This window comes from Paramisgurnus dabryanus, chromosome 7 (genome assembly GCF_030506205.2).
Source record: "Paramisgurnus dabryanus chromosome 7, PD_genome_1.1, whole genome shotgun sequence".
NCBI classification, from domain to species: domain Eukaryota; kingdom Metazoa; phylum Chordata; class Actinopteri; order Cypriniformes; family Cobitidae; genus Paramisgurnus; species Paramisgurnus dabryanus.
Window position 1 is genome coordinate 23,239,399 of NC_133343.1, and position 26,990 is coordinate 23,266,388.

The window sequence follows — 26,990 nt, forward strand, 5'->3', positions numbered from 1 at the left end:
ATATAATGACATGGTCAGAAAAGATTTGCATGTGGCAGACACTTTAATACATTCAGGTTATACATTTTATTAGTATGCATGTTTCCTGGAAATCGAACCCTTGACCTTTGAGTTGCTAATGCAATGCTATACAAAGTGATCAACACAAGCAGTATTATTTTTTAGACTTTTGAAGAATTTTCACTGAAATACTAAATATCAGTTTAAATATTTTTTAAATTGCAATTTTGTTGTCTTTTTAGGGATTTTTCTTTCAAAATATTTGTTAATCTTTGATTTACCCGTTAATATATAAAAAGCTGTTAAACGCCACCTCCATCAAAAATAAGATAATGATATTGACTGAATGTGCTTGGCACGTATTATGTGCTTATCAAATACTTTTGCTTCAAATCTGCTTAATCCCAGCCTCAAACTTTTAAGAAATATTGCTTTGTTTGAGAATATGTTCAATGCCACAATGATTTTTCAGCAAAGTCCTCTAAGTGCACGGAAGAAGGATTGGATGAATGACAGCACGCATAGAGTTTTTTACTCCGTCAAAGGTGGTTTCGGATACTGACCGAGTCTTTCCCATTATTCAAGTGACTGGAGACAATCTCAGGAGACAAATCCCGGACGCATTTTCCGTGTATTTTCCGTAATGTCTGTGTGAAAAGGGCTTAAGTTTAAGACCCCTGGCTTCACTGACTGAAGGTATTAAAATTGTGAATGTCATAGACGAGAGTTCTTTACAATGTCCTATATAACTTGAGAGACATGTACAGGTGAGACATGAAAAAAAAAATGAACTGGAATGTGTTAGTGGCTAAAGCAAAGTGAAATGATATATGCCAGGGGTTCTCAAAGTCCGGACTCCGGTCCGGATCCGGACCCGGCGGCAACTTGATCCAGACCCGCGTCCACTTCATATTACAAGTGCATTAATTTCTATGTAATTGATTAAATGTGTGCATTTGCTATTTTACAAATGCATATTAAACTTGTAAACCATTCGTTTAGTTTTTTTTCTTTTTAGATTTATTCCTGGTCCGAAAATAAAACGAGTTATTTAAAAATGTCCTGTGTGACGCTGTAGCCATCACACCCAGTTATTATGCACAGCTACTTCATGTACTACGGCTTTTGATCAGTCCTTACCAATCACTGTTGGTTTGAGTCGTTTAAAACATGCATTTAAAAAAGCAACACTCGTCAAACATAATCTTATACATATTCTTTATTATCATGCAAATACCTGAAAAGGTTTGAAGAACAGCAATATAAATATATCCTTAAGACATTTCCTGGAGCTCCGTGTGTCTGGTTCTTCGTCTGCAGCACATATTAAGTTTCTGCCCAAGAGCGCCCCCTGGCTTTTGGATGTAGCGTCATTTCACCATAATTCATTGAGAAGCATAGCAAGCATCATCAGCCAATTTATAGGTGCACCCCTAATTTTGGTCAGTGTCTCTGCCTACCAACCACACTTTTTTTTGCCATGGTTTATGCATATGATGGAGAACAAACTGTGCCTTTCTCTAATTAGGTTGCTCTGTATTTTGCACCTGGTTACTTTTGGCATATTTCTTGTGTTTATTTATTTATTTTTTTAACTTTAAATGCAAAATACACTTATGTTTTTTCCAAACTATTTGTGTTGATTTGTTATATAAACAAATGATTTACATAAAGTTTTTCCGGACCTATGAAAATTATGGGAATTCAGATTTGGACCTTTGAATGTAAACTTTGAGAACCCCTGATATATGCCATTGACAGCCAGAACAGCCAGGAGGATTTGACAGTGAAGGATGAATAAAAGGGAAATGATGAAACACTTCAGTTTTATTCAGAAAGGCAGAGGTCGAGGTGCACTATAAGAATTTTTATTAATAATGTGATCTAGCAGAACAGAAGAGAAATGAAGCAGAATTTGCATTTTCATGCAACCTGTTATGTGACCCTGGACCACAAAACCAGTCATATAAGTCGCACCGGTATATATCTAGCAATAGCCAATGATACATTAAATGGGTAAGAATTATTTCTTTTTCTTTTAGGCCAAAAATATTTAAAATATTAAGTAAAGATCATATTCCATGAAGATATTTTGTAAATTTCATACCTTAAAAATATAAAAACTTAATTTTTGTGAGTGGATGCAACAAATACCTGTTCATGTTTGGTATCAGTTTGAAGCTTAAAATATTTGCTTTCATTTGTTATTTACTCTCTTCAACGTCATTATAGTGATAAGCCAGTAAATAGCACTAAACCAAAGCTGTTCATAGAAATATGCGTGGCTAATGACTTCAAATGAGAATTTCTCAATTTTTGCACTCTCAGATTCAAGATATTTAAATAATTATATATCTGCCAAATAGTATCATATCATAACAAACCATACATCAATGGAAACTATGCTTTCAGGTGATTAATAAATCTTAATTTCTGAATTTCTGAAAATTTACCCATTACCCATGTCACAAATATTTGTATTTATTTTTTGATCAAACTGTTTTTATTTTAGTTATTCCATTTTGATTTTAAAATATTAAAGGGGACAAATTATGAAAATCTGACCATGTTTAAGTGCTATAATTGGGTCCCCTGTGCTTCTATCAACCTAGAAAATGAAAACTTTTAAAACTTTCACTTTCAAACTTTTAAATAGTTTTTAAATGGTAACAAGCATGTGAAAAAGTATGTTATTGAAATCTGGCTCCTCTTGTGATGTCAGAAGGGGATAATACTGCCCATTAATCTGCAATATCCAACTATGGCATTGCCATTTAGTTCAGAGATCAGCTAATTTGGCAATTTTATGTTTAATGTTATAACAAATTATCTATATGATATTTTGAACTAGAAATTCACATATGTATCAGCTAATTTGATGGAGGACATGATCTGAGGAGAGGACATCAAAGATTTATTTTACATCTTAAAAAGGGGCGACGGCAGTGGCTCAGTGGTTCATGTAGGTTGTCTACAAACCGGAAGGTTGGTGGTTCGATCCCCGGCTCCACTGGACCAAGTGTCGGGGTGTCCTTGAGAAAGGCACCTAACCCCAGCTGCTCCCGACGAGCTGGATGGGGCCTTGCATGGCTGACACCGCCGTCGGTGTATGAATGTGTGAGTGAATGGGTGAATGTGAGGCAAACATGTACAGCGCTTTGGATGGCCATAGGTCTGTTAAAAAGCGCTATATAAATGCAGTCCATCCATTTAAAAAAGTCTTGTGAAATGTCCCCTTTTAAAGGTACATTCAAAAGGTGTAACTTTCAAAAGGATCTCTTGACAGAAATGCAATATAATATACATAACTATACTATGAGTGCTATAAAGACCTTACAAAATGAAATGTGTTTATTTTAGTAGCTTTGAATGAGACATTTCCCCTTACATTGAAGTTGCCATTTCGTACCGTTATGTTTCTACTAGGGGTGGCACGGTCCACGAAAAAAATCATGGTTCATGGCATGCGCAATGTAGTCTCATGCCCTGTATGTGACCTCAGATAGCGTGTTTCCCTTTCGCGCGAAAGAAGAGGTGACTGGTTTGAAGTACTGCAGGTTATGTTACGTGTAGAAATGGCAAGTGGGAGAGAAAAGGAAGTCTGCCCGCAGTTGGAGGATGCGCCAGCGCTGTATAAGTTTGGTGTGTGGAAACATATTTTTATTTCATGTTACCTATGATGACAGCGGAAATAAAACAATAGATTGAACTGCAGTCTATGGGTTGAATGTGCTCGAACAGCCACAGGAGATCGCCTTCTCTCCGACCATTTATCTAATCTGAGGTACTGAACACTGTTTTACGTCTTTTCGTATTCAGCGCTATTTTTAGCCTTTCATTGATAAAATTAAAGCGGCTGATTTCCACGTAGTTTCATTTTGCTAGCGTGTGAAAGTTGCGCGATCTTATTTCAGAAATTGCCCCTCAAAGTAATCAGGACAGAAGTGGTCAAAAGTGGACAAAAGAGACGGATTTAAATATTACATGTGTAAACGTTATGTTTCTCTCTCGTCCACATATTCTCTCTGCAGTATTTAACTCTTTCCCCGCCATTGACGAGATATCTCGTCAATTAAGAGAAAACGCTTCCCCGCCAATGACGAGATTTTCCGTCTTTCCGCAACTTTTTAAACCCGGAAGTATTGCCCTATGGCAAGCGGCTGCATGTCCGGGTCTGTTTTAAAGATCGCTCTGAATGGGATCTCTATGAAAAGTCAGTCACAAAAACGGAATTATCTCTGCTTTTTGCTCAAAATGTGGTGTTTTTGCAGAAACCTACCCATATTCAAAAGCTGATTGCAAAAGAACCACTAAAGGTAGGATGAAACGGTTTTTTTTGTTTGAAAGCAGAGGGTCTGTTCTTTCATTTGGTTTATTGTATGTTTATATATTTAAAGAAAAAAAAATTTCTGGAAGGCATTAAACTTTGGTGAAAATCATGAAAAACGCTGGCGCTGGCTGGCAACTTTTTTAAAAAACGCTGGCGGTGAAAGAGTTAAGCAGCCTCTCAGTGATAAATCTAAGAGCTACACTGAAGTTGGCATTTTAACTCTTTCACCGCCAGCGTTTTTAAAAAAAGTTGCCAGCCAGCGCCAGCGTTTTTCATGATTTTCACCAAAGTTTAATGCCTTCCAGAAAATGTTCTTCTTTAAATATATAAACATACAATATACCAAATGAAAGAACAGACCCTCTGCTTTCAAACAAAAAAAAACGTTTCATCCTACCTTTAGTGGTTCTTTTGCAATCAGCTTTTGAATATGGGTAGGTTTTTGCAAAAACACCATATTTTGAGCAAAAAGCAGAAATAATTCCATTTTTATGACGGACTTTTCATAGAGATCCGATTCAGAGCGATCTTTAAAACAGACACGGACATGCAGCAGCTTGGCATAGGGCAATACTTCCGGTTTTAAAAAGTTGCGGAAGGGCGCCACCTGGTGGATAATAGCGGTATTGCGGAAAGACGGAATATCTCGTCATTGGCGGGGAAGCGTTTTCTCTTAATTGACGAGAAATCTCGTCAATGGCGGGGAAAGAGTTAATAGGGGTGTGACGAGACACTTAATCCACGAGACGAGACGAGACACGAGATTGGGTTCACGAGAACGAGACGAGACGATATTTTTACACTTTTTAAGAAACCCTCGATGATAAAATAAATGAATAAGAAACTGAAATCATGTTATTTTTAAATGTTTTAACTAATCAAGGACTGCCTCTAACAATTATTTTACTAACTGATAATGAAGTAATTTGTTATTTTTGGGTAATAAAAATAGACCCAAGTGAGCAGTAGCCTTTAAAATTACATAATAACGAAGATGCAATAATAATTGGTTCAAATAAAGTATTAAAACCAAGTTACATTAAACAACATTACATTAACAAACACATTACATTTGTGGTCTATAAATAAATAGCATTATGTATATATTATAACAAATGCCTGCAGGGGGCGATAGTAGACTCGTCTCGGATGCTATCTTCACTTTCACTTTCACTTTAGACGGAAAAAAAACGCTTATTTTTTAGCCAAACAATGTTTAAATCCATTTGAATATTTAATATACGTCCATTTCTTTACAATAGAAATGAACATGCAGACATTAAATCATGTAAACTCTGTGATGGTTTAATCTGCTGAGACTTCACATCTGACACTGATCTACAGAAAAACACAACACGTCTCAGACTTCATACGAGCTCCCAAACGAACATTATTGGAAACCCAAACAAAAAAGCAAATGCAGTAAAAGACAGAATATAATGCATGCACTGTAAGAGGCTAATTATACCAACCACGCTTTAAACGCTTGGAAACGCAAGGCGCGACGCACTGCCTTCAAAAAAAAAAGAGCAGTGCGTGTCGACGCGGCTTTTAATATTGCTAGGCAACCACCTAGTCAGCTGTCTTGTCAATCAAATATTGAAGTGTGCGCTCTTTTGCTGTTGACTGTCATATCAGCAGAAACTTTAAAAAGAGGATGCTTGATCTGACCTTGTTTGAGGGTGAGAGGTGCACAAACACGGAGGAGAGAGTGAGCGAGTGGAGTCCGGTTCTTCAAAGCAACTGTAAACTTCCCTCATCACCACAACGTAAGGCCCGCATCTCCCCTCATTCGAGTGGACAATGGAAAGACGCGAATGACGTCGGGCGCTTCTCCGCTCTCAGCGTTCCTTCAAAGGCGCGTGCTGCGGCCGTCGGCAAAAACCGCAAGGCGCTCAGCGCGCATAAACAGCGCGCAAACGCTCCATGCCCATAGAATATCATTTAAAAAAGGCGCCTGCAACTGCCTCCTCCGGAGGTCGTATATGCAGGCTGCATACGTCATTAAGGTTTATTTCAGATCATTAACTGAGCATTACATTCGCAAGTCGTGAGCATATTACAACAATTTGCGATTAACTAAATTATTAGTAAACTTTATAATTGTTAGTCTCTAAAAAGACAGTCTTTATGAAGTAAATGCAGTTTAAAAATGCGACCTCCGAAGGATGCAACCTTTTTTTTTTGAGAAACGGCCAGAATTTCACCTACACAAGAAATCTCGCGAGACACACTTAATCTCGCGATACACATTTAATCTCGCGAGATCTCGTCGCACGAGATCTCGTCACATCCCTACATTTTAATAAATGCAAGTTATCTTTGTATGCTAAAAATGCACATAAAGTTCATGTAGATGGCAATACACATTCTCTTTTTTGCCAAATAAATGAAAAGCATGTTGAAATCATCAATGTCTTCCCTCTTGCTCTATCAAAATCTCATCTGGCTTTCCTCAGAGATGGTCCCAATAATGTGCTTAAAGTCAAATTCAGTTTGTGCATGATTACATGATATAACTTTTTTTTAATACTGTATCCTAAATTATGGATAATTAATACATTAATAAGATAATACATTTCTGGAGTGTTAAAAATGTAAAGAAAAAATAACAACAAGAACCGTACTGAACCGAGAACCGTGACCATAGAACCGTGATACGAACCGAACCGAGGGTTTTGTGAACCGTGTCACCCCTAGTTTCTACAGTTGCCCTAAACAGACAAACTGTTCTATACCTTCACTATGAGTTTCGATATGGAGGGGGTGAGCTGTGGACTGAGCCGTTGGTTGCAATTCACAGTTTCACCGTTAGATGCTGCAAACAATCTGGTACTTAAGATTGTATTTGTAGCACCACCATTGTTGAAATTGGACAACATTTGGCATGGGTCTTCATGTGTGTACTCATTTTAGTGTAAATATCCTTTATTGCAAACATTTACCGCAAGCTAATGTGGTCATTTAACATTTTTTATTGAATCTGTTCCTGTAGCTTAATTGGTAAAGCATTGCGTAAGCAGGAAAAAGTTTGTGAATCTGATATTTATGGAGCACGTACTGATAAATAACATTTTAACTTGAATGCACTATAAATCGCTCTGGATAAAAGTATAACCATATAACCGGATGATATATAACAACCCCCAAATAATCCCCGAAAATATCAGAGGTTCACTTTCAGATAGCATCTTGTATTAAGATAGGGACTGTGGAATTGATGGTCCCAGAGAAAACCACAAAAAACATTGTCCTCTACAAAGAGCAAAACTGAACAGCTTTTTCCCGAGGGGCTATGAAGGAGTGGAACCAGAAAATGACATCCAAAGAGAAAAGGATGGGGTGAAGAGGGTAATATACGGCTTGAAGAGAAAAATCACACTCACTTGAGCCGTGTCCTGCCAGTTTGAGCTCCATCTCCTGAACCTGTTTGACCAGGAGAGAAATATGCTGCAGCAGGTCTTTATTCTGCAACAACAGCTGGTGAACCCGAGCCTGAGCCTCAATCCTCGCCGCAGCCTCTGCAGAAAGCTGATCCTTCAGCAGATGAACCTTAGAAAAACACATACACAGAGAAAGTTTACGTTTAAGTTTATAGTCTAAATTAGCTTTTACATTTTTAGAAGTTCAAAGCTATAAAATAATGACATTTCTATTGTGGTTATAGAAACAGCAGTGGTAAAGTCAAACTCCTCAGCCTCATAATCCATGTTCAAAAACAGACATATAGTATGTACTTCATCCAGAAATCTTTACAAACAAAGACTTTTTCAGAGTAATGGTGAACAGATCCAAAACCAACAACATCAGAAAGACAAATACCATTGATATGAAAGCAATTACAAGTTTCAAACCATCGAGAGGCATTAACTGAACATCAAAGCAGACAACACAAAATTACTCAAGATTTCTTGCTTCATCAAATACCCATTCACAGCTTCATGTCCAAGCAATTAACTTTTGTCAAACTAGAAAAAAGAAATACATGTTTGTATTTTCCTAAGAAACAAGTGGTGCTTTGCTCTATAAAGGGCACATCTCTACAATGCGATGGTGATCTGAACGGTTGGTTTAATAACATTGTAATACAGTTTGCAAAACGTGTAGTTGCTAAAACGTGGCTAGCTGTTTACGGACCCTCATGGGAAAACTCCCAAATCATTTTGGTCTCTAGATATTTACTACATAATAAACGTTTTAACAGAATTGCACCCCAGATAATAAAAAATTATAATTATAGTCATGCCATCCCAGATGAAATTTACTTCCTTTCTTTAGTTAAAGGTGCCAAAGAATGCATTGAATTAATATTTTAAATTGTTCTGATATCTACATGGAAGGTATGTGGCTTTATTAAGTGCAAACATGATCCAGAGACAATTTTACATGTCCATTTACAACCCAAGGATTTGCCTTTAGAATGAAATGGTCTATTATTACCTTATTTGAAAGAGTCTTGAATAATGATGTTGAGCTCTTCTCCTATTGGCTGTTTCACAGAGCGGCTACTTTAGTAGCTCTCTGTGTGTGTGTAAACAGAACTTATGTTTGAGCCTGTATCAGACCAAGATACGGAATTTGAGGAATAATTCATTTTAAGTGTAATTTATTGTTGGGGCGTACATCTTGACTGTTACATCACAGTTATGTTGAGATTGGCCTGTTTTCCAGCCGTCTTTTGCATGCACAAGGTTTAACTTAGGAGGAAACAATTGTGTTTGAGGCTCATGCTATGTCATTAGCATGTACTCTTAATATAAATTTATGCCCAGGTTATTCAATATATTTAATGTTAAACTATGCGAGTGCTCTGTGGCGTGACAGAGATTTAAACAGGTCGAGAGTCACAGCCGACAGCCGCCGTCGGTGTGCATACATTCATAGAAAATAATGTGTTCTGTTTTTAGATTCATGGAACTCCGCAGCGCTTCTCGTCCGGTGTGCGACCCCTTATAGACCCCGAAATGACACTGAAAACCCGAAAACACACCAAAAAAGGTAGTCTGCTGCACACTGTTATGAAATACTATTGGCTATGTCTCTACTGACAAATTACTGGCTACAAAGGTTTCTTAAATGATTAGGATGTCCTTCTGCCTCCTTCACAAGAACCCTAAGATACTACCCAGTGATAGGTGAATATATTTCCACCAGTGGCTTATCCTGAACCGTCTGTCTGCTCCTAAAGGCACAGCGGCCTCCCTCCAAGGGTTCCTGGGTGATTTATGACCCAACTTAAACAGCGCGCTTTCCCATGCTGCTCGTCCTTATGAACAATGCATTCCCCAACAGAGCCAATGAGCCGTCAGGGACGGGCCGTCAGGGAGAAGAGCAACAATAAATGAAAAAATTACCATACTGTAAATGTGGACTGAAAGCTTAGTTAAGGTTCAGCTACTTTCCATCAGTTTTTGGGAGTACATGTTTGCAAAGATGTGTGTGTTTTCAGTCAAAGAGTGATTGTTTTGGGAGGATGAATTACCTACTCATGAAAAAAGATGCTGTTTTCAAACATATAAAGGATGTAAATGCATTGTAGCATCATATTTCATACTGCCATTATTTTATATCTCACTCAAGAGTGGGACACATTTGTCCGGTGAGCCCATGATTTTATGATCATTTGTCAAATGGCAAAAATGTATTTCTTAATGATATATACCTTTTGTCTGTCAGCAAAAAACAAGTAGTAAACAAATCAATCAAACAAACCACACTTATCACATATCTTTCCTACTATTTTTCACTGTACTGTAGTTATTACATGGTATTTTATGAATGTTATTTTCACTCTTGCTACTTTTGGCTCACAAATGCACATAGAAATGGAGGTAAAATCAGGTAAGATTTTCCTTTAGGCAGCCAAATGAAAGCAGGCATGATAAAGTGGACGGAAATCAGTGTTTTAAAGCAAGACACTTGTAAAAGTCATTCTCCTGCTGTTATGTTTGAAGCGGATGTGCATAAACTCTCTCTGTTCACGTTTTCTTTTTTCTACAAAGAAAACATAACAAGACTTCAATATGAGAGAAGTTACATTTGAGAAAAGTGCATGCACTCTCGGCATGCATTATAAGATGCCCGCCTGGCCATAATAACTTTCATCTAAAATGCATTTTGTTAGACTCCAGGAATCCCACTTTAAGTCAAAGTCAAACTTTTCCCTGAACTTTAATGACTAAAAATTTTCCATGACCTTTGTCTTGAGTTTATCGAAATGCAGCTTAAATGCGTGAAATGAATAAACAGCTATTTAAATGTAGTCAGCGGATGCTTGGAACGGAAATTGTATTTCTTACATCACAAGCGGATTTTATAAAAAAGAAAATTAAAGCAACAAACAAAAATCCCTGATATTCCATGACTTGGTAAAGAAATATGTAAAATTCCCTGACTTTTAATTTTTGGAAAAGACCTTTTAAAATTCCATGATATTCCAGAAATTCATGGAACCCTAGACTTTCCTTTAAAACATCTTATACATGCAGTAAAACTGATGTTATGAAGATCTGACATGAAGGTAATCAGAACCAGAAATCTGATTTGGACATTGCTGGCAAGAGCTGTATAAAGCGAAGTTTAGTTCAGTTTTTAAGCATACGCAGGGAACGCATTTCATCGTCAGAATAGTGCGTATACACTGAATGCACACCGCCTGATTTTCGAACGTGTACACTTACTAGGGCTGGGTATCGATTCAGATGTTCCAGATCGATTCAATTTCGATTCACAAGCTATCAAATTGATTCGATTTTGATTCTCGATTCAATTTTCGATTCCGGTTCTCGGGTTGGTTTTTATACTCGATTCTCGATTCAACTCAATGAATATAGATTTAATACAAACACTATATTAATAAAAAATAACAGTGAACATAAGTTTACAAGTGGGTAATTCATAAAAAGAAATTTAAAGCCACAACACTATCGTTGTTGTCTTGCTTGCGAAATCTAAAATGCTTCCATACCTCTTACTTTTTATGTGAAGGTGTCATCAACGTCAATGAAGCACCTAAAACCGCCATTTTAAGCACTGAATGAATGAATGACAGGCTCGCCTCTCGCTCCTTGGTACCATCGCGCAAGGCAAAAAAGAAGACTAGTAATTTGATTAACGTTAATCTTACGTTCAGTTTAATGTTTACAGAAAAATATGGGGAAAAAAAATCGATTCTGCTCTTTGAGAATCGATTCTGAATCGACCACGTAAAAAAAATGATTAATCGAAAAATACTTTTTTTTTTTGCCCAAACCTAACACTTACGAGTGAAATAAACTATGTTTTGCAAGGCTGTGCAGTCATCCGTGCGTGTACATTGGCATACCCATAAAAACAATCTCCGTGCTTAAGGAAAAAAACTTTGGGGTTGTAAAATTCGATCAAGCAAAATCCTAACGCCGTCAATAACAACAACAACGTTCGACAGTAATATAATTAAAATAAATGCTGCCCAAAAACCTAGATTCTCCCTTAAATAACTCACTCCGTCAATCCTAACATCAAAAAGCTTGCATGTCATTTCATCTGCTGATAATTTTCCCTGAGGAAAAGAGCCACTGCAAAACAAATGAAGAAATGAATTAATAAACAAAAACTGACTTGCTTGTGCTGCTTTGATAGCGTTCTTCAAAGCTCTTTTTCACTGACTGGAGACATAACACAGAAGCCACGGCTTGTTTCTCCGTGACTGTGTTGTTTTGCAAATTAGGATCTGTTTTGTGCTGGAAGGCCTTGCTTATCAGGGTACTGACAGCTTTGACCTGCCCGACTCTCCTCAATCTCACCTCAAATGCTTGATCCAACTCACATTCTTGTCCAACAGAGATGCAGATCAAAAGATTAAAAAACAGACAGCACTTGTGACACCCGAGTAAAATGCTAAGTGCCCTTCAAGCAAAATAACAACCTCTCTTTTCTTATACTTACGAGAATAAGTGAGTCCTCTGACTAACATTATGCTTATTTAAAGAACACCTATTGTCCAATTCACTTTTTTACATTTCCTTTGGTGTATAAGTGTGTATTAGTGCATGTTAACGATATGCAAAAGGTACAAACCCCAAAGTAAACGATGAAAAACGTTATTGTCCCCAACGTTAATCTCTTTTCTTGGACTAACACACGGATTGTAGGCAACAATTTACTTCCTGGGATTGGTGATGTAGTAAAGACCGACATTACCATATTTCCTCCCGCTTCGAACTCACAGCTTGTAAGTTAACTCCTGTTAGCATTGTGACCAAATTTTTCAAACATGGTAAGGGGCGTCACATTTCCGGATGATGTTCAGGCCAATCACTACGGACAAATTAGCTTGCAATAAGGGACACAGCGCTTTTCAAATTTGTGCGTTTCAGGAAGAGAGTGAAATCTGGAGGTAAAAATGTACGCTATGTTGAAAATAACGTTTTTTGAACCATAAACCATGCAAAGACATTGTATACAAAATACACAAAATAACATTGTTTTAGAAATAAAATACGTGCACTTTGAGAATCTGCTTTCTCTTGCCAAACACTCGGTGAACAACTGTGGCATAATGTGCTAACAAGTAATGATGCACATGACCTTTGACTGCATTAAGGCATCCACAAGCAATTTTAAAGTTTTATGATCATGTGTCTATGGCTCAGATTAAGGTTGTGAGATCTGGCCTGAGAAAAGACATCTTCTAAAAAAGATGTCTATAAAGTGCTCTAGGAGACACATATTATTTAGTTTCTATAAAAAAATGCTTTCCTGCACAAAATAGTAAGTACCATAAAACTCATTGACAAAAAAATTAATGTGACGGTAAGCTCATAATATAAATGTATAAGCCAAGCTGTAGAAAACGATTTTATGGGAAATATGTATCGCAAAAATCATTATGTCACAAGATTTCTCGTGGGGGTGAAATGTTGGTCGTTTCTCAAACAAAAGGAAACGAAACGGCAATTGTAGGCTGCATATGTAAAGACTGTCTTATTACAGAATATTTACAATTATAAAGTTTGCTATTATATTTAGTTAATCATAAATTGTTGTAATATGATTATGGGAAGGGGTTAGATAGGCAGATGGGGGTTGGGATACTATGGGGGATCGTGGTCAGTCTGGTGTTTTTTTTTTTTTCTTTTTTATAAATATTGTGTTGTTCTTGTTTTTTCTTTCCTATTTTTTTTTTTTTTTTTTTTTTTGCTCTCCTTTGTTAATGTTGTACCAGTTTAAGTTTTTTTATTTTTTATTTTATCCATTTATATTTAACTTTTTATATTTTATGTTAACTACTTTTATATTATTATTGTTGTTATATACATATATTTTTCTTGTTTTGTGATAAAAAGGCTCTCAGAATGTACAAATGATCTATATGTCAAATCCTATGCCTTAATAATAAAAAAGACGTTTAAATATAAATTGTTGTAATATGCTTATGACTTGCAAATGTAATGCTCAGTTTAATGCCTAATATCAGCATAAAGTTACGTTTCTGGCTAAACCTTTTACAGTGCAATGTGTATGCATTATTTTCTGTCTTTTACTGCGTGTGCTTTTTTGTTTGTTTCCAATAATGTTCTTCTGAGAAGCGTTGCGTTTGTCTGTCGATCAGTGTCAGATGTGAAGCGTCCCAGAAGATTAAACCCTCACTCTGATTTTACATGTTTTTATCTCTGCATGTTCTTGCTCAAGAATAAAAGTGGCTGTATTATTTCTATTGTGAAGAATTGAACAAATATTAATAATTAAATGGATTTGAAAGGTTGTTTGGTTAAACGCAAGCATCTAAAGTGAAAATAACAGAAGCGGGTCTGTTAGACAATCCTAGATAAGTTAAACATTTCAAAATAATGTGATTTCAGTTTCCCATGTATTTATTTTATCATTGAGGATTTATTAAAAAATTCAAAATCTTGTCAGAGCTGATGGTGTAGTGCAGTGGTTTTCAAACTGGGGGCCGGGGCCCCCAGGGGGGCCGCGAGATGGTGCCAGGGGGGCCCCAGTTTTATGACATTTTATAAAATACATAAATTTATCATGAATTCTGTGTAATTAAACCTAAAAAAGTAAGGCTACTAACCAAAAGCACTACTTTTTTGTATAATTTAATTTAGTTTTTTTATTAAAATGTTGAGTTTTAGAACAGTTTTTTGTCACAAATTTTCTTTGGGGGGCCGCGAAGGAATGCACCGTACACAAGGGGGGCCACACGCTGAAAAAGTTTGGGAACCACTGGTGTAGTGGACAGTGCTCTGACATATGGTGCAGACACACTTTGCAGATCCCATACCCCTCTCTCCACCCTGTACTTTCCTGTCGTCTCTAAATAACTGTCTATCAAATAAAGGCAAAATGACCCCCAAAAAAACTTGAACCCAATCTCGTGGATTAAGTGTCTCGTCACACCCCTACAAAATGCATATATTAAAACCAACTTCAAAAACAACAGAAAAATAAATTATAGGACCAAATAATGCCTACCCACATACTATTGGTTGATATGCCATATCTTGCCACTTTGTGCACATTAAACAATGCGTTGGTCCGACCACACAGCACTTCATATACAAACATGTTTTCCTCCGTCTTCATTATTTATAGTTCCTTTCTTAAATCAAGTAAATAAATCATCCCTGATCCTTTAAAAAGGTAATATATTCTTACACGACTCCACGTCAACACTACAACCGCTGCACATTACTTGCACAACTGCAGGTGCATTAAATATCCATTCGCTCTCACCTGGGCGACGGCCACCTGTGTCTGCTGCTGCTGTTGTGTGAGCTGCTGCTGGAGTAGCTGAAGCTGGTGATGCACAGACAGGGGGGTGCTCGCTGGGAGCTGACTGCCTGAGGGAAGCAGCAGCTTGGGGGAAGCCAGCAGGATGTTGGGCTCCTCAGAGGGCTAGATAAAGAAGGAGAGAGAGAAGTTGCTTATAAATAATCTACATATAGATTTATGCATTTGGCACACACTTTTATTCAAAGCATTCAGGGTGTTATATAAAAATCGAACCCATTATTCCCCGTTTACCAGTTAAGCTACAGTAACGTTTGTATCAGAATTATGCAACTTATCTATAAGCAACTGTGCTGTATGTGTTGTAGTGGTAACATTTGTGTTGTTTAAATTATGGTTTCATTTCACCTATGGGAGATTCATGAACCGAACAGTTCCTTATTTCAGTTTAATAGCTTTAGATAAAAGTGTCTGTCTGCAGTACATATAGAAAATACAATACTGCCACATAAAATGTAAAAAAAAAAAAATCCCAAAAATGAAAATCCATTGGCATTGCTAAACCTCATGTCATTTGACATTAATAATGCAAAAAATTAATCAGGTATATATTATTGACATCAAATATTTAAATGTACCAGGGACCCTTATCATTTATAGACTTTTATTAACTCATTCAATTAAAGGTGCTCTAAGAGAATTCACGCGTTTTAGACCATAAAACTTTTTTTGTTACATACAGCAAACATCTCCTCACTATCTGCTTGCTACCTGACCGCTGATCAAACTGTAAAAAATGCGATCTCTGTAGACAGCCCAGGCTCCACAAACAGCAATAACAACACAGTGGCCAAACCTAGCACCACAAAACAAAACAAAGTGTTCCAGACAATAAACGACAAGAAGGATTTGGGGGTGGGGTTGGTCGCGTTCATGAAAGCACGGAAGGGAGAGGGAGGGGGAGGAGTTAGCTATGCTCCGTTTGTTTGAAAACAGTTCAAACATCAACAAAAAGTGACGTTGCACAGATTTGCTTAGAGTGTCTTTAAGCTTATCTATTCCATTTACTAACCCAAGCATTCACTTCTTATTAAGTTCTACTAAGTATTCCAGACAGACAAAATGCTCAATAGTATTTGAATCATGTGTACCTCATCTAAGCCCTTCATCAAGGGAGTCATATAAAAACAAACCAGTTTAGCAGTCAACAAAGCATAAAAACGCTCTCGTGTCATGTTTTACCTCAAAACATCCGCATTCTCCATGGTAAGCTTGCTATTAGGTTACCGCATGCCAGAGTGAACTCTATGGTCGGGGAAGTCTCGTACTGAGACTCGGATATTAATTACACTAGCGCAAGGGCGTAGGTTTGATTCTGGCATTGGTGGGGACATAAACAAAATGGTCGCATTGCAAAAACTGTTTATCACCGTTTACTTGACATAAACAACAGACAACTCAGTATGCACTTTACTCAGTGACATCTGACTCGCCACCCCCGGTGCCATCCCAAATTTAATGTACTATAATAAACAATAACAATTCGTTATGTCCTAGAACCTAATAAACAGTAACTGTTTAAGTCTTTGTCAAAAATAAAAGAAAATCACATTGTAACATATATGAATCCATATTTACTTTATAACAATGAAGAATATGCAATTAATATTTAATTCTTAATTTAATTTTGCCAAAAAAAATCCCATTGTTGAAGTTGGTATGTATATCATGCTGTTTCCTGTTTTTACCATGTTGGGGTTATTTTCTTTCATGGATTAGGGACCCCCTAAATAACCTTGCTACCCCATTTATACAAGATTGACAAAAGTTTGCAAACCCTCAGGGTTAACATGGGATTGTCGTGTATTGTTGAAAACACTGTCCTTGAATCATTATGTGACACAACTTGTTCCGTATTTTGTGCATGAAACAGTTACAGTGGGTATAATAATACTTTCTTCCACACTTACCTGTAGCCTGAATAATCCCGCGCGTCTTGTTGAGTGAACTTTGGCGCGTTGTACAAAGTGAAACCATCCTATCACACGTAGCGAGTAAAGACAAGTCCATAAAGTGATGTGATTTAAAGCGGCGGGACTCAAGAAATGCTAATCCAATCATATTAGCAATGTGAGTAGAGAGGCGGGACTAAAGAAATACAAAGCCAATCATATTAGCGATGTGAGTTACGGAGGCGGGCATTGCAGAGAACGAAAGCTGTTAACCGTTTGTGTACCACATAGAGCGTCATTTTTACAGAACGGGATTGCAAAAGATTTTTAATCTCATTTAAATGATTCCTGAAAAAATATATAATTAAAAAAGTAAAGTAAAAAATAGAAAACACTAGAATAAGACGGACATTAGTGGTTATATATAAATACAGATTAATTGTTTGGTCGAAATTATTGCTAGGGACAATTCAGTCTTCCCTGAATATTGCTAGGGACATGTCCCTAGCGTCCCACCCTAAATCTACGCCCATGCACTAGCGTTTGCAGTCTGTGTAGCTGTGGTGCAAACAAACACAGCACAGAGGGGTAAGGAGCAGTCATCGGTGACAAATTTATATTTTTAACCTGAGCCAACTTATTTATATCCCAGCCGGGACGAAAATATGGTAATGCCAGCTGTCAGATATTGACCTCCCACATAGAGAATTGAGAGAGTAAATATGAAGGCTTCAGCAGCGGTGGTCAAATATAAAACCGATTGGTGCTGTGATTGATGTACTGGGAATTCTTTCGAAATATTTTTGGCATTGCTTGGTGCCGAATCACTGAATGAAAGGCGAGGGACACAAATCTGCGATTTGAAAGGTTAATGTTATGCTCTATTGTTATAAACTTAAATTCAAGTGTGTCATCTTTCAAAACAAAATGTTAAGGTCTTTTCTGGTAGCCCACTTGAAAGGCAGGATCCATGATCTCTGAAAGCCAATGTTGACATTTGTAATCACCTAAACAAACACGCCCCTACCCTAATAGAATCTGGACCTTCTGTTGATAGACCCGCACCACACATACACCATCCAGGCAATGATGTTGGTTAGTAGCCCCTTACTGCTGATTGGCTACAAGTGTGTTTTTTAAATGTTGTGTGTGTAATGGTAATTTAGACATACAAATATTGCACATATTTTCATTTGCGCTACTACCCACCTGCACGGAGTTAATTATACGCCCGCATCCCCGCCCGTGATTTTTAGGAATGTCACAATCCCCCCATTTTTATGCGGGTATCCGCGACCCGTTGCAGGACTTTGTATTACGCCCTACAAAGGTAAAGCGCAGTAACTACACATTTGGACAAATTTTGCACAGTGTTTTTAATCATAAACTGGAATGTTTTATGTGGTTAAGCGGTTTGTTTACATGACAACAGTGTTTTGGGGTCCTAAAAACTTTTGAGGATGGGCTTCTCCATGTAAACGATCATGCGCATGTGTTAATTCAGTCTATAAGCATAGGCCTGTATAACCAAAACAATAATAGCAGCCTACATGACTGTGTTGGTGCTGTTCAAGATACTGAGTTTATTAACGCATCTCAAACAAGTTTACAAAATTCTGCCGCGTTACAGTCCAGGGTCACTTAAAGCAACACCAAAGAGTTTTTTTTATCTTAAAATAACGTTTCCAAAAAAGTTTCAGTGGTTCATCCACTCAAAACAGGGTGAATGGCACTTTCACATTCTTTCACAGCCCTCTATCGGCCAAAACCGCTCTAAAGAAGTTTCTAACCGTCGGGTAGTGGTCCTGTAGTTCGAGTGAAAACTACAAAAACTTTTTTTACGGCAGACCTACAATCCAATCAGAGCCAGCTATGCTGCAGTATTTACGACAGTGGTAATGAACAATTACGCTTCTAACCTGTAGGGGGAGCAAAGAGCAATAAGTCTTTAGTGTTGCTTTAAACTAATAACTAACCTCTTCGTCCGTTTGAACAAAACTGCTCAATGCTTTTGCCATTTTGATTGATATTTATAAGTCTATGGAGACAGAGTACGTGCGTAGGTAAATTTATTTATTGCAGTGTTGTGGTGTGTACGAGAAGTTTTTTTTTAAACGTAAAGGAATTTTTTTTTCAGTTTTTTACTTAATGGCTGTCATATAAATGTAGCCTTAAAGGGATATAGTGGAAGATTTTCTTTTTCTGGGTGGATCATCAAGACTATTGGTCACCCCACTTGTCAATCATTCTGATGAAATGTTTACGTAAGGCCATCGTACGTGCTCGTCCCTAGGTTCGCTTTCTGCACATGCGCACTTTCAGGTGTGTGGTGGGCTACGGTTTCAGCCATTCATTAAAGCTCGCATTCTCCCCATATTTTTTCAAAATGTCTGAGGGTCGAAATCAAACCCACACAAGAAGACTTATGCGAGACAAAATTTTGACTGTGTCAAATGTATTGAATATTTTCCATCAGCCCACCTATGCGTATCATAGTTTTCATTTCGTACCCTGTTGGCAAGGCAAACATGGGTGAGTGGTGGTTTGGGTCGGATGAGCGCTGCTTTCTGTGTGTCTACTGACAGCTGTTTATTTGGGCAGTGCTGCAGAATGCCACATTGTAAACAACACCTGCTCTCACAAACGCCTTACAGAGAATCTACTTCTGACATCAACTGAATTCGTAAGCAAAAAATCTGCATAGTACGTCTAGGGAAAATGTTCTGTGAATTATACTTTGGCCCATTTTCTGATATAAATTGAAAAACTGAAGGTAAGCATGACTCCCCTGATTAAATACTTGCTACCTTTGCGCTCCGTTAATTCAAGGCCACGAGATCAAGATGATAAATCATAGATTAAATCATTTATGCAATAAAGAGAATGTCAACATCGCACATTGCAAACTAAGCAAGTATCCCCAAAACAAGCGCCAAAGGAAGCAGTTTGACTGCACTTTTGCTAATGAATTAACATATTCTTAATGAATGATTTATAAATGAATATATTTTAGACAAAATGAGTCCAGATCCCTGAAGTGTGATACAGAGAAATAAACAAAAGCTGGACGCTTGTTAACAGAAGGGCTTTATAAAGAACTATTTCAGTGGCGTGTTGTAAAACTTCGTAAATGAGGAGGGAAAGACCCATCAGCATTTGTGATTTTTTTGTCTAATGTAAAGCCACGTTCTAGATCTGTTTGATATTTACACGATTTCCAGGTTGCACAGCAGCTAGACCCAAAATGCTCAGCTGGGAGACAGCCAGCATTCATTTATGCAGGAGAAGTGGGTGATGGATGAACCAGTACAGAATGCAGCAATAAAGAAGTTGTTCAAAAGAAAAACAAAGACTGACTGCATCACGGTCTGACTTTAAAACAGGTGGTTTGGCCTCTCAAAACCGCTGAGAAGAATGAAGTGTAACTAAAATTACAAAGGAGACATAGGAAACTACTAAGAAGACCTGCAATCCAAAGCAGAAGGAAAGTACATCTACAGATTTTGATTAAAGATTTCGAAAACAAAGTTTTTGTGGATTTACTTGCAATGAAGAATTGATGCACACAAACAAAGTAAATAAAGTCAACTTTGATTACATGTGGACTTTAGATGGAACAACAGAGCCTGTCTGAAGACATCACACATTGCTGTGTTATTTTAGTGCCTGCAATTATTCAGTTCAAACAACCTGCTATAAATGTACAGTACAGAGACTACTTAAATCTGTTCCTACTTTATACATCTGAGAAAAATTTCTCTTTTGAAGGAAAAAAATAACATTTGACACAGGAAATAAGGCACATTTTAGGACTTTTTGATATTATTGAATTATTAAAATTCATATGTGGCAGCACACTTACTCAAATTCCTATTTCCAGCATCTGTATCAGTTATGAAAGGGCATAAACTTATACCATGACTATGACAAGCAATACGGCAATATGACAAGGTCTTGATTTTGTTCCTGAATTTTCATTTCGTTTCCTCCTCTCAGTTCTGACAACACCAGTAATAAAAAGGTAAACAAGTCTAAGTGTCATGCAATGCAATGACAATAGACTCCAGTGCTCGCCTCTCACCAGCAGTAAAAATAAAAAAATTATTAAAGTTTCCAAGTCAGAGATGCAAACACAAGTGCTGCTTGTGCATGCAAACCCCCCCCCCCCCAAAAAAACATGACATTGCTGAAATCTGATATGTATATTGTATTTTAACTCTTCATTCACCAGCATTTTTCATAATTTTTTACAAAAGTTTAATGCCTCCCAGAGAATGCTCTTTTTAAATATATAAACATACAATATATCAAATGAAAGAACAGATCCTCTGCTTTCAAACAAAAAAATTATCAGTTCTCTTGTTATCATCTCTCAAATATGGGTAGGTTTCTTAAAAAACACCACATTTTTGAGCAAATTTTTGTAAAGGACTCCGTTTAGTGGCATATTATGGATTCAAATTGAAGAATAATGTCATACGAGGTAAGTATTAAGTAGCAATCTCTGGTAAAAAGACTAAATGTGAGAGACTACATTTTCTCATCAAGGAATGGAATAAACTACAGCAATGTAATGCAGTTACATTTAATAGCTTTTTCGGTAAAATGCCTCATATTTTATTTGTTTTACTGCATTCTTCTGCCATCCTACACAGCATACGTGATATACAGAATAAATGAATAAGATGATACTTATTCAATTGCTTAAAATATACTTGTTGATCCAAAAATGATGTACTATTACTTTTAGTCCACTGCCTAGTAAAATTTAATTTAGTATATTTATTAAAATAATTCAAGTAGTTTTAACCAAAAAGTATTAATTTAATTTCATTCTTACAAATTTGACATGATAAAATTTAATTGAACTTACTAAATAATGTGTTAATTTAGAATTACTCACCTATAATTACTCACTTTTTACTAAAATTTGGTTAAAAAACAAGAATTTTTTTTAATAGAATTTACTTATTTCATTTAGTTACATTTACTAAGCCACAAAATATTTTTTTTTTACAGTGCAAACATGGATACAATTGCTTTCGAAATGTCAAAGCCAAGGCATTTAGCAGATTGCAAGTATTTTCAATTAACAAATTGTTTTTTTAGTTCAGCCTATTCAATTATTAAGACATCAAGGTCGAGAAGAAAGAAATTTATCAGGAAGGACAAGGTGTACTTAAGAGATTTTGCTCTGGTCTTTTTTGCTGAGAGGAATCAGTGCTACCCACTACTGAGAACACTATGCCACCCCGTATTGAGGAATGGTAAAGTTCACAAAATCTGACTGGGCAGATGTGAAAAATAACTGAAAAACTTAATGAACAATTTTTTTGTGAAATAAAATATTTTAATTATCGGCATAAAGTCTGTTTCACCTAAGAATCAGCTTTTAATTTGCCAAAACCAACCCACTTAGCAATGAATAATCTATCTGGCTGACATGTAAAGTGGCCAATTTAAATCATTTAATCAACAAAACCACTCAATGTATCAAACCTTTTAAAAGTTTAAAGGTCAAAATGGCAAACGCGGACTTACAAAAATTTTGCAGAAACAAGCCAAACAGATTTGAACTGCCACGTTTAGGCCAGCTTAGCCATTTGGTGTGCAATAAGCAACCATTGTAAGACCACTGATCTATATAAATGACTGAATGGCGCTTTTAACGCTTAACATAACAGCGTGAGGTGAAGCCATCTTGGTAAGCCAAACCGGTAGAGGGCGTCATTGACTTACATTCAAAATCATGATCTAAATTCACCCGCTTTACAGCGTATTAGTCACACAAGATTCATTTTTAGGATATGTGTACGTAAATTAATTGTTAATTCGGGTGTTATTTGCAATGTTTATGTTATAATTGGGCAGGATAAGGGATTTATATAGGGGATAAATACAGTTTTTTTTGACAGTAAGCTACATGGTCAGCATTATTTCTCTGAATAAGTTTAGGTAACTTGTAAAGATAACATAATTACAAAACCAGCAAATTATTGCATGCACATACGGTACAAAGCATGATTATTTATTTAGATTTCAGAATGAGCACATTTTTCATTAAATATGCTGTGGTCTGTCCGGTGATCTGATACTGTAATGAAGATGAATGAATAGTAACTTATTGTTTAAAAAGCAAAAATGTACAACATTCAGTAAAAAAACTATGTACATGATTAAGACGTTTGCGTTGTAATAATGTACAGGATTGATTTAAAGGTGACATAGAATGATTGAACGAGTTATTTATCCTTGTTCTGTGATGTGACATGTAGACAACATTTTTTTGTTTGGGTCTGTAATGCCTTAGAAGCTTCCTTAAAACCTCTCTCAGATATCTCTATTAGGGTGGGGGATTTTAAACAAGTGGTTTTGCACCTATTTGGCTCCCCCTACTGGCTTAACTTGCAATCTCATTACTGATTGGTTGACTTTGCTGCCACTCAAAAAATGTAGCCAATTATTTTAAAATGAAGGGGCAGTGAGATGCCTGTGATGCCATAAGCATCAGTTTTTCAGATTGGGCCGTTTTCTGGCTGACATTTCTAGACTGAGATGTTTAGCATGTCTAGCACTTTTTGTATGTTCGTGAATGCGGGTAGATTATCATTATTCAAAAAAGACAAGGTAAAAATGGTTTTTCATTCTCTGTCCCCTTTAATAGAATGTTTGGGCATACCAACATGGTGGCGCGGTGGCTTCACAATTGTGACGTCATGTGCAATCCAGTCATTTATATGAATCATTGTGTAAGATTTGTAATATATCAACTAGTTAAAGTCATAATTGGAAAGTGTTTGACGTATTTTAAAAATACATGAACTGCCTATAGCAGCAGCTAGGGGCAAAACACACCATAACTCAACCCTATAGACTCGACTCTCTCCTGGACGTGTGCAACATGTCTGCTGTTCTGAATGGTAGTTTTACCAGAGTAGAGAGCCTTGGGTGCTTGGGGAAACACAAAGAGCAATATTTAGCTCACAGCTGGGCTGGATGAGATATGCTAGTGGCCACACAAATGCCTCCATTGCAGTTTTTTTTCAGGGCATTCTGCCAAGCAGATGGCTGCCTACTTAAAACTGTTTATTAACTCTGGATGTTTCTCTAATTGTTCTTAACAGTGTTGGTGAGGTATATAAAATGCAAAGACTAATCGTCTGAAATAAGAATAAAAAAACATATAACACACAAAATCTGACATATTAAAACTTAAAATCAAGAACATGACATTTCAAAATACAAGAGATGAACCATTTGTATTAAAAGTGTATCTCTTCCTCTTACTTTGATTATACAGCATTTCTCATTCATTGTGTCCTGCCATTGTTCACCACACCCACAATAACCCAACCACAAGGGCACAGTTTCCCTATTAACACTCTGTTATAAGCAAGAGGGTCAGAAAATAACAAATGGGTAATATAAAGAGAGGGCTGGATAACTCTTATGGGACTTAAAAAGTTTTAGATGAAATGTAAGCGCTTACATAAGCACTATAAACTATTCCTGTATAATAGTGTAGGAAAATGTCATTGGGGATCGAAACACAATGCAAAAAGATCCTAACAACAGTAGCATTGAGCATGTAAACGAGCACCAGTGTTATGGATTTGAGACAATACCGTCTGAAAAGTCACAAAAGAAAAATGACAAAGGTAACACGCTGTTAGTTATGACACTGAAAGTCGCCCGAGGGTGACGGCACGCCCTCAATGCTTCATAAAAGCTCAGACAATAGTAGTAAGTCTATTGGAGCATGGATTTCCTCTATTGATTCGTCTGGATTCAAAGCATCGTAGAGCATAATGGAGAGAAAGATCAAACAAATTTCAAGTAACTGCATTTTAAAGGAAAACATTTCAAGTTTATAACGGATGCTTTTCAGCTTAATGCCTTGCAAAATATAGGTTAGCATTAAATGTCTCAAGCTGGCATACAGTAGTCAGTCACATTGTCTAATGAAAAGTCAAATGAGGTCTGGGCTATAAAATGGCTTAAGCAACACGGATAAGATGATAAAGTTTGACCATTAAACATTTTATTGGCTTCTACGCCTTCACATTAATGTTAAATGTCATTGTAACCTATTAGCATACGGATTGAAATGAATTAATCAATCGCTCATGCCTCTGAAACACGCTTAAATTCTGTATGAATTACAAAGACAAAAGGGCTTTGTCATAATTTCTGAAAGATCACTAAGAGTGAAATGTCAAAGCCTCACCAGATTTCGACAAGACCATGGATCTATAGGTCATGGATTTAAAATTAATTTGAAGTTTGCTATGTTTAGGCATCAGTTGTTATCTGACAAAGGTAATTCAACATCTGTCTCAATGGTTTAGTGCTTTCTTCCAGAAAGAGCAAAGGTTGCTTTCTGCATGAATAGCAAAAAAATAGTTTTGGGCATTCATTTTTCTCAGTTCATTTCTGCGTTTCAGGTCTTTGGTGTGGTTGATTGGAGAGACTACTGACTGCTTTCCCATTTCATTCTTGACAGTGTGGCATGTTTTCACATCTAGTTTTCTTTAAAGAGACCCTAGTACATTGTTAAAAACATAATTTTATGTACCGTATTTTCCAGACTATAAGTCACACTTTTTTCATAGTTTGAACCAAAAGAAACCATTACCGTCTACAGCTGTGAGAGTCTGCTATATTCTGCTCCTGTATTTATGTGATTCAATGGATTCAGTGATGGGGAATGACTTTGGGACCTTTTTGAACTTGATTTGGCTTGTCGTGATAATTTAGCCTATTCAAGTAACATCCAGGTATGTTCTGTATGCTATTGTGTATCGTATAAATGACTGTTTATGTTACTTTAACATGTACAGACACCTATTCAGCCGGCTGTTCTGTGCTATTGTTTAGTTGAATAACTTGCCTTTCCAGATTAAATGTCTGTTTTTTGGCTTGGATTTTGTGAAATCATTTTCTAAATAAACGCGACGTATAGTGCGACTGATATGTTTTATATGTTGACTTATGTTTTTTCCTCTTCAAAATGCATTTTTGACTGATGCGACTTATACTCTGTAGTGACTAATAGGGCTCTATCTTACACCCGGTGCAATGCAGCGCAATGCGAGACGCAAGTGTCTTTTGCTAGTTTCCACCCTGCGCAATTATCATTTTCACGTGTAGCGCCACGTTGTTTAAATATCAAATGCATTTGCGCCACCTTTTGCGCCCATGGGCGTTCTGGGCTGAAAACGAGGTGTGCAATATGTTTTTTGTTATTTAAAGAGCGCATTAGTAATATGCGCCTATAGACAACAAAGGGTTTGCTTATCACACACATGAATGCGCAGCAGCACAAAAACGTTTTTAAATATGAAAGATTAAAGGATTGAATGTAAAAGATTATTATTGAGTCTCTTGGACATAAATGAGGACCGATTATGAGACGTCAGAAGGCACAAAGAGCTGCATCACCTGCAGCCTGGTAAGTAAATAAATGCTTTGCTTTAAACAAATGCATCTGTTTTTAAAAGTTTTTTTTTTAAATGCTACCTTACGGATTTATTGTATATGATGACTCTGTACCTGTGGATATGGTGAGATGAGAAATATTTTTAAGTAATGCTTAAAAAAACCCGATGCTGTCCAAGTGCTGAAATGTGCGAAGAGACGTTTGTAAATTCGTTATCTCCTGTTTGTTACAAATAAAGTATTTTTACAGTACAAACCTTTTCTTACATACTTGTAAATAATTTTTTATGATATTGGATAACCATACATTTAAAACTTCTAAAAGTCTGTTTTTTTACTTCCATGACTAAAAGAAAACTGGTTTTAAAGGTTTTAATAAAAAAATAACAAAAAAAGTGAAAAACAATACAATTATTTAACATTAATCTTAAACTGGGGATCTTCTTCCTCCGCTTAGTTTTTCAGTTTACAAAGTCCGTCATCTTCTAAATAGGGATTAAACATAGCGCCAGCACAACTGGCTTTTAAAGGGGATAAGAGCTGAGACTCTC

The 26,990-nt window shown here is 36.7% G+C and overlaps 1 protein-coding gene across 1 annotated transcript in view; it reads right to left on the reverse strand.

Moving 5' to 3' along the window:
• Nucleotides 1-26,990, reverse strand: part of nos1apa (nitric oxide synthase 1 (neuronal) adaptor protein a) — a 139,924-nt gene that overhangs the window by 22,963 nt on the left and 89,971 nt on the right. Inside the window, exons 8-9 of the mRNA XM_065272582.2 lie at nucleotides 15,053-15,214; nucleotides 7,717-7,882 (exon numbers count right to left, since the gene is read on the reverse strand). Coding sequence (XP_065128654.1) covers nucleotides 7,717-7,882; nucleotides 15,053-15,214 — 328 coding nt within the window. The remainder of the gene's footprint in view (nucleotides 1-7,716; nucleotides 7,883-15,052; nucleotides 15,215-26,990) is intronic.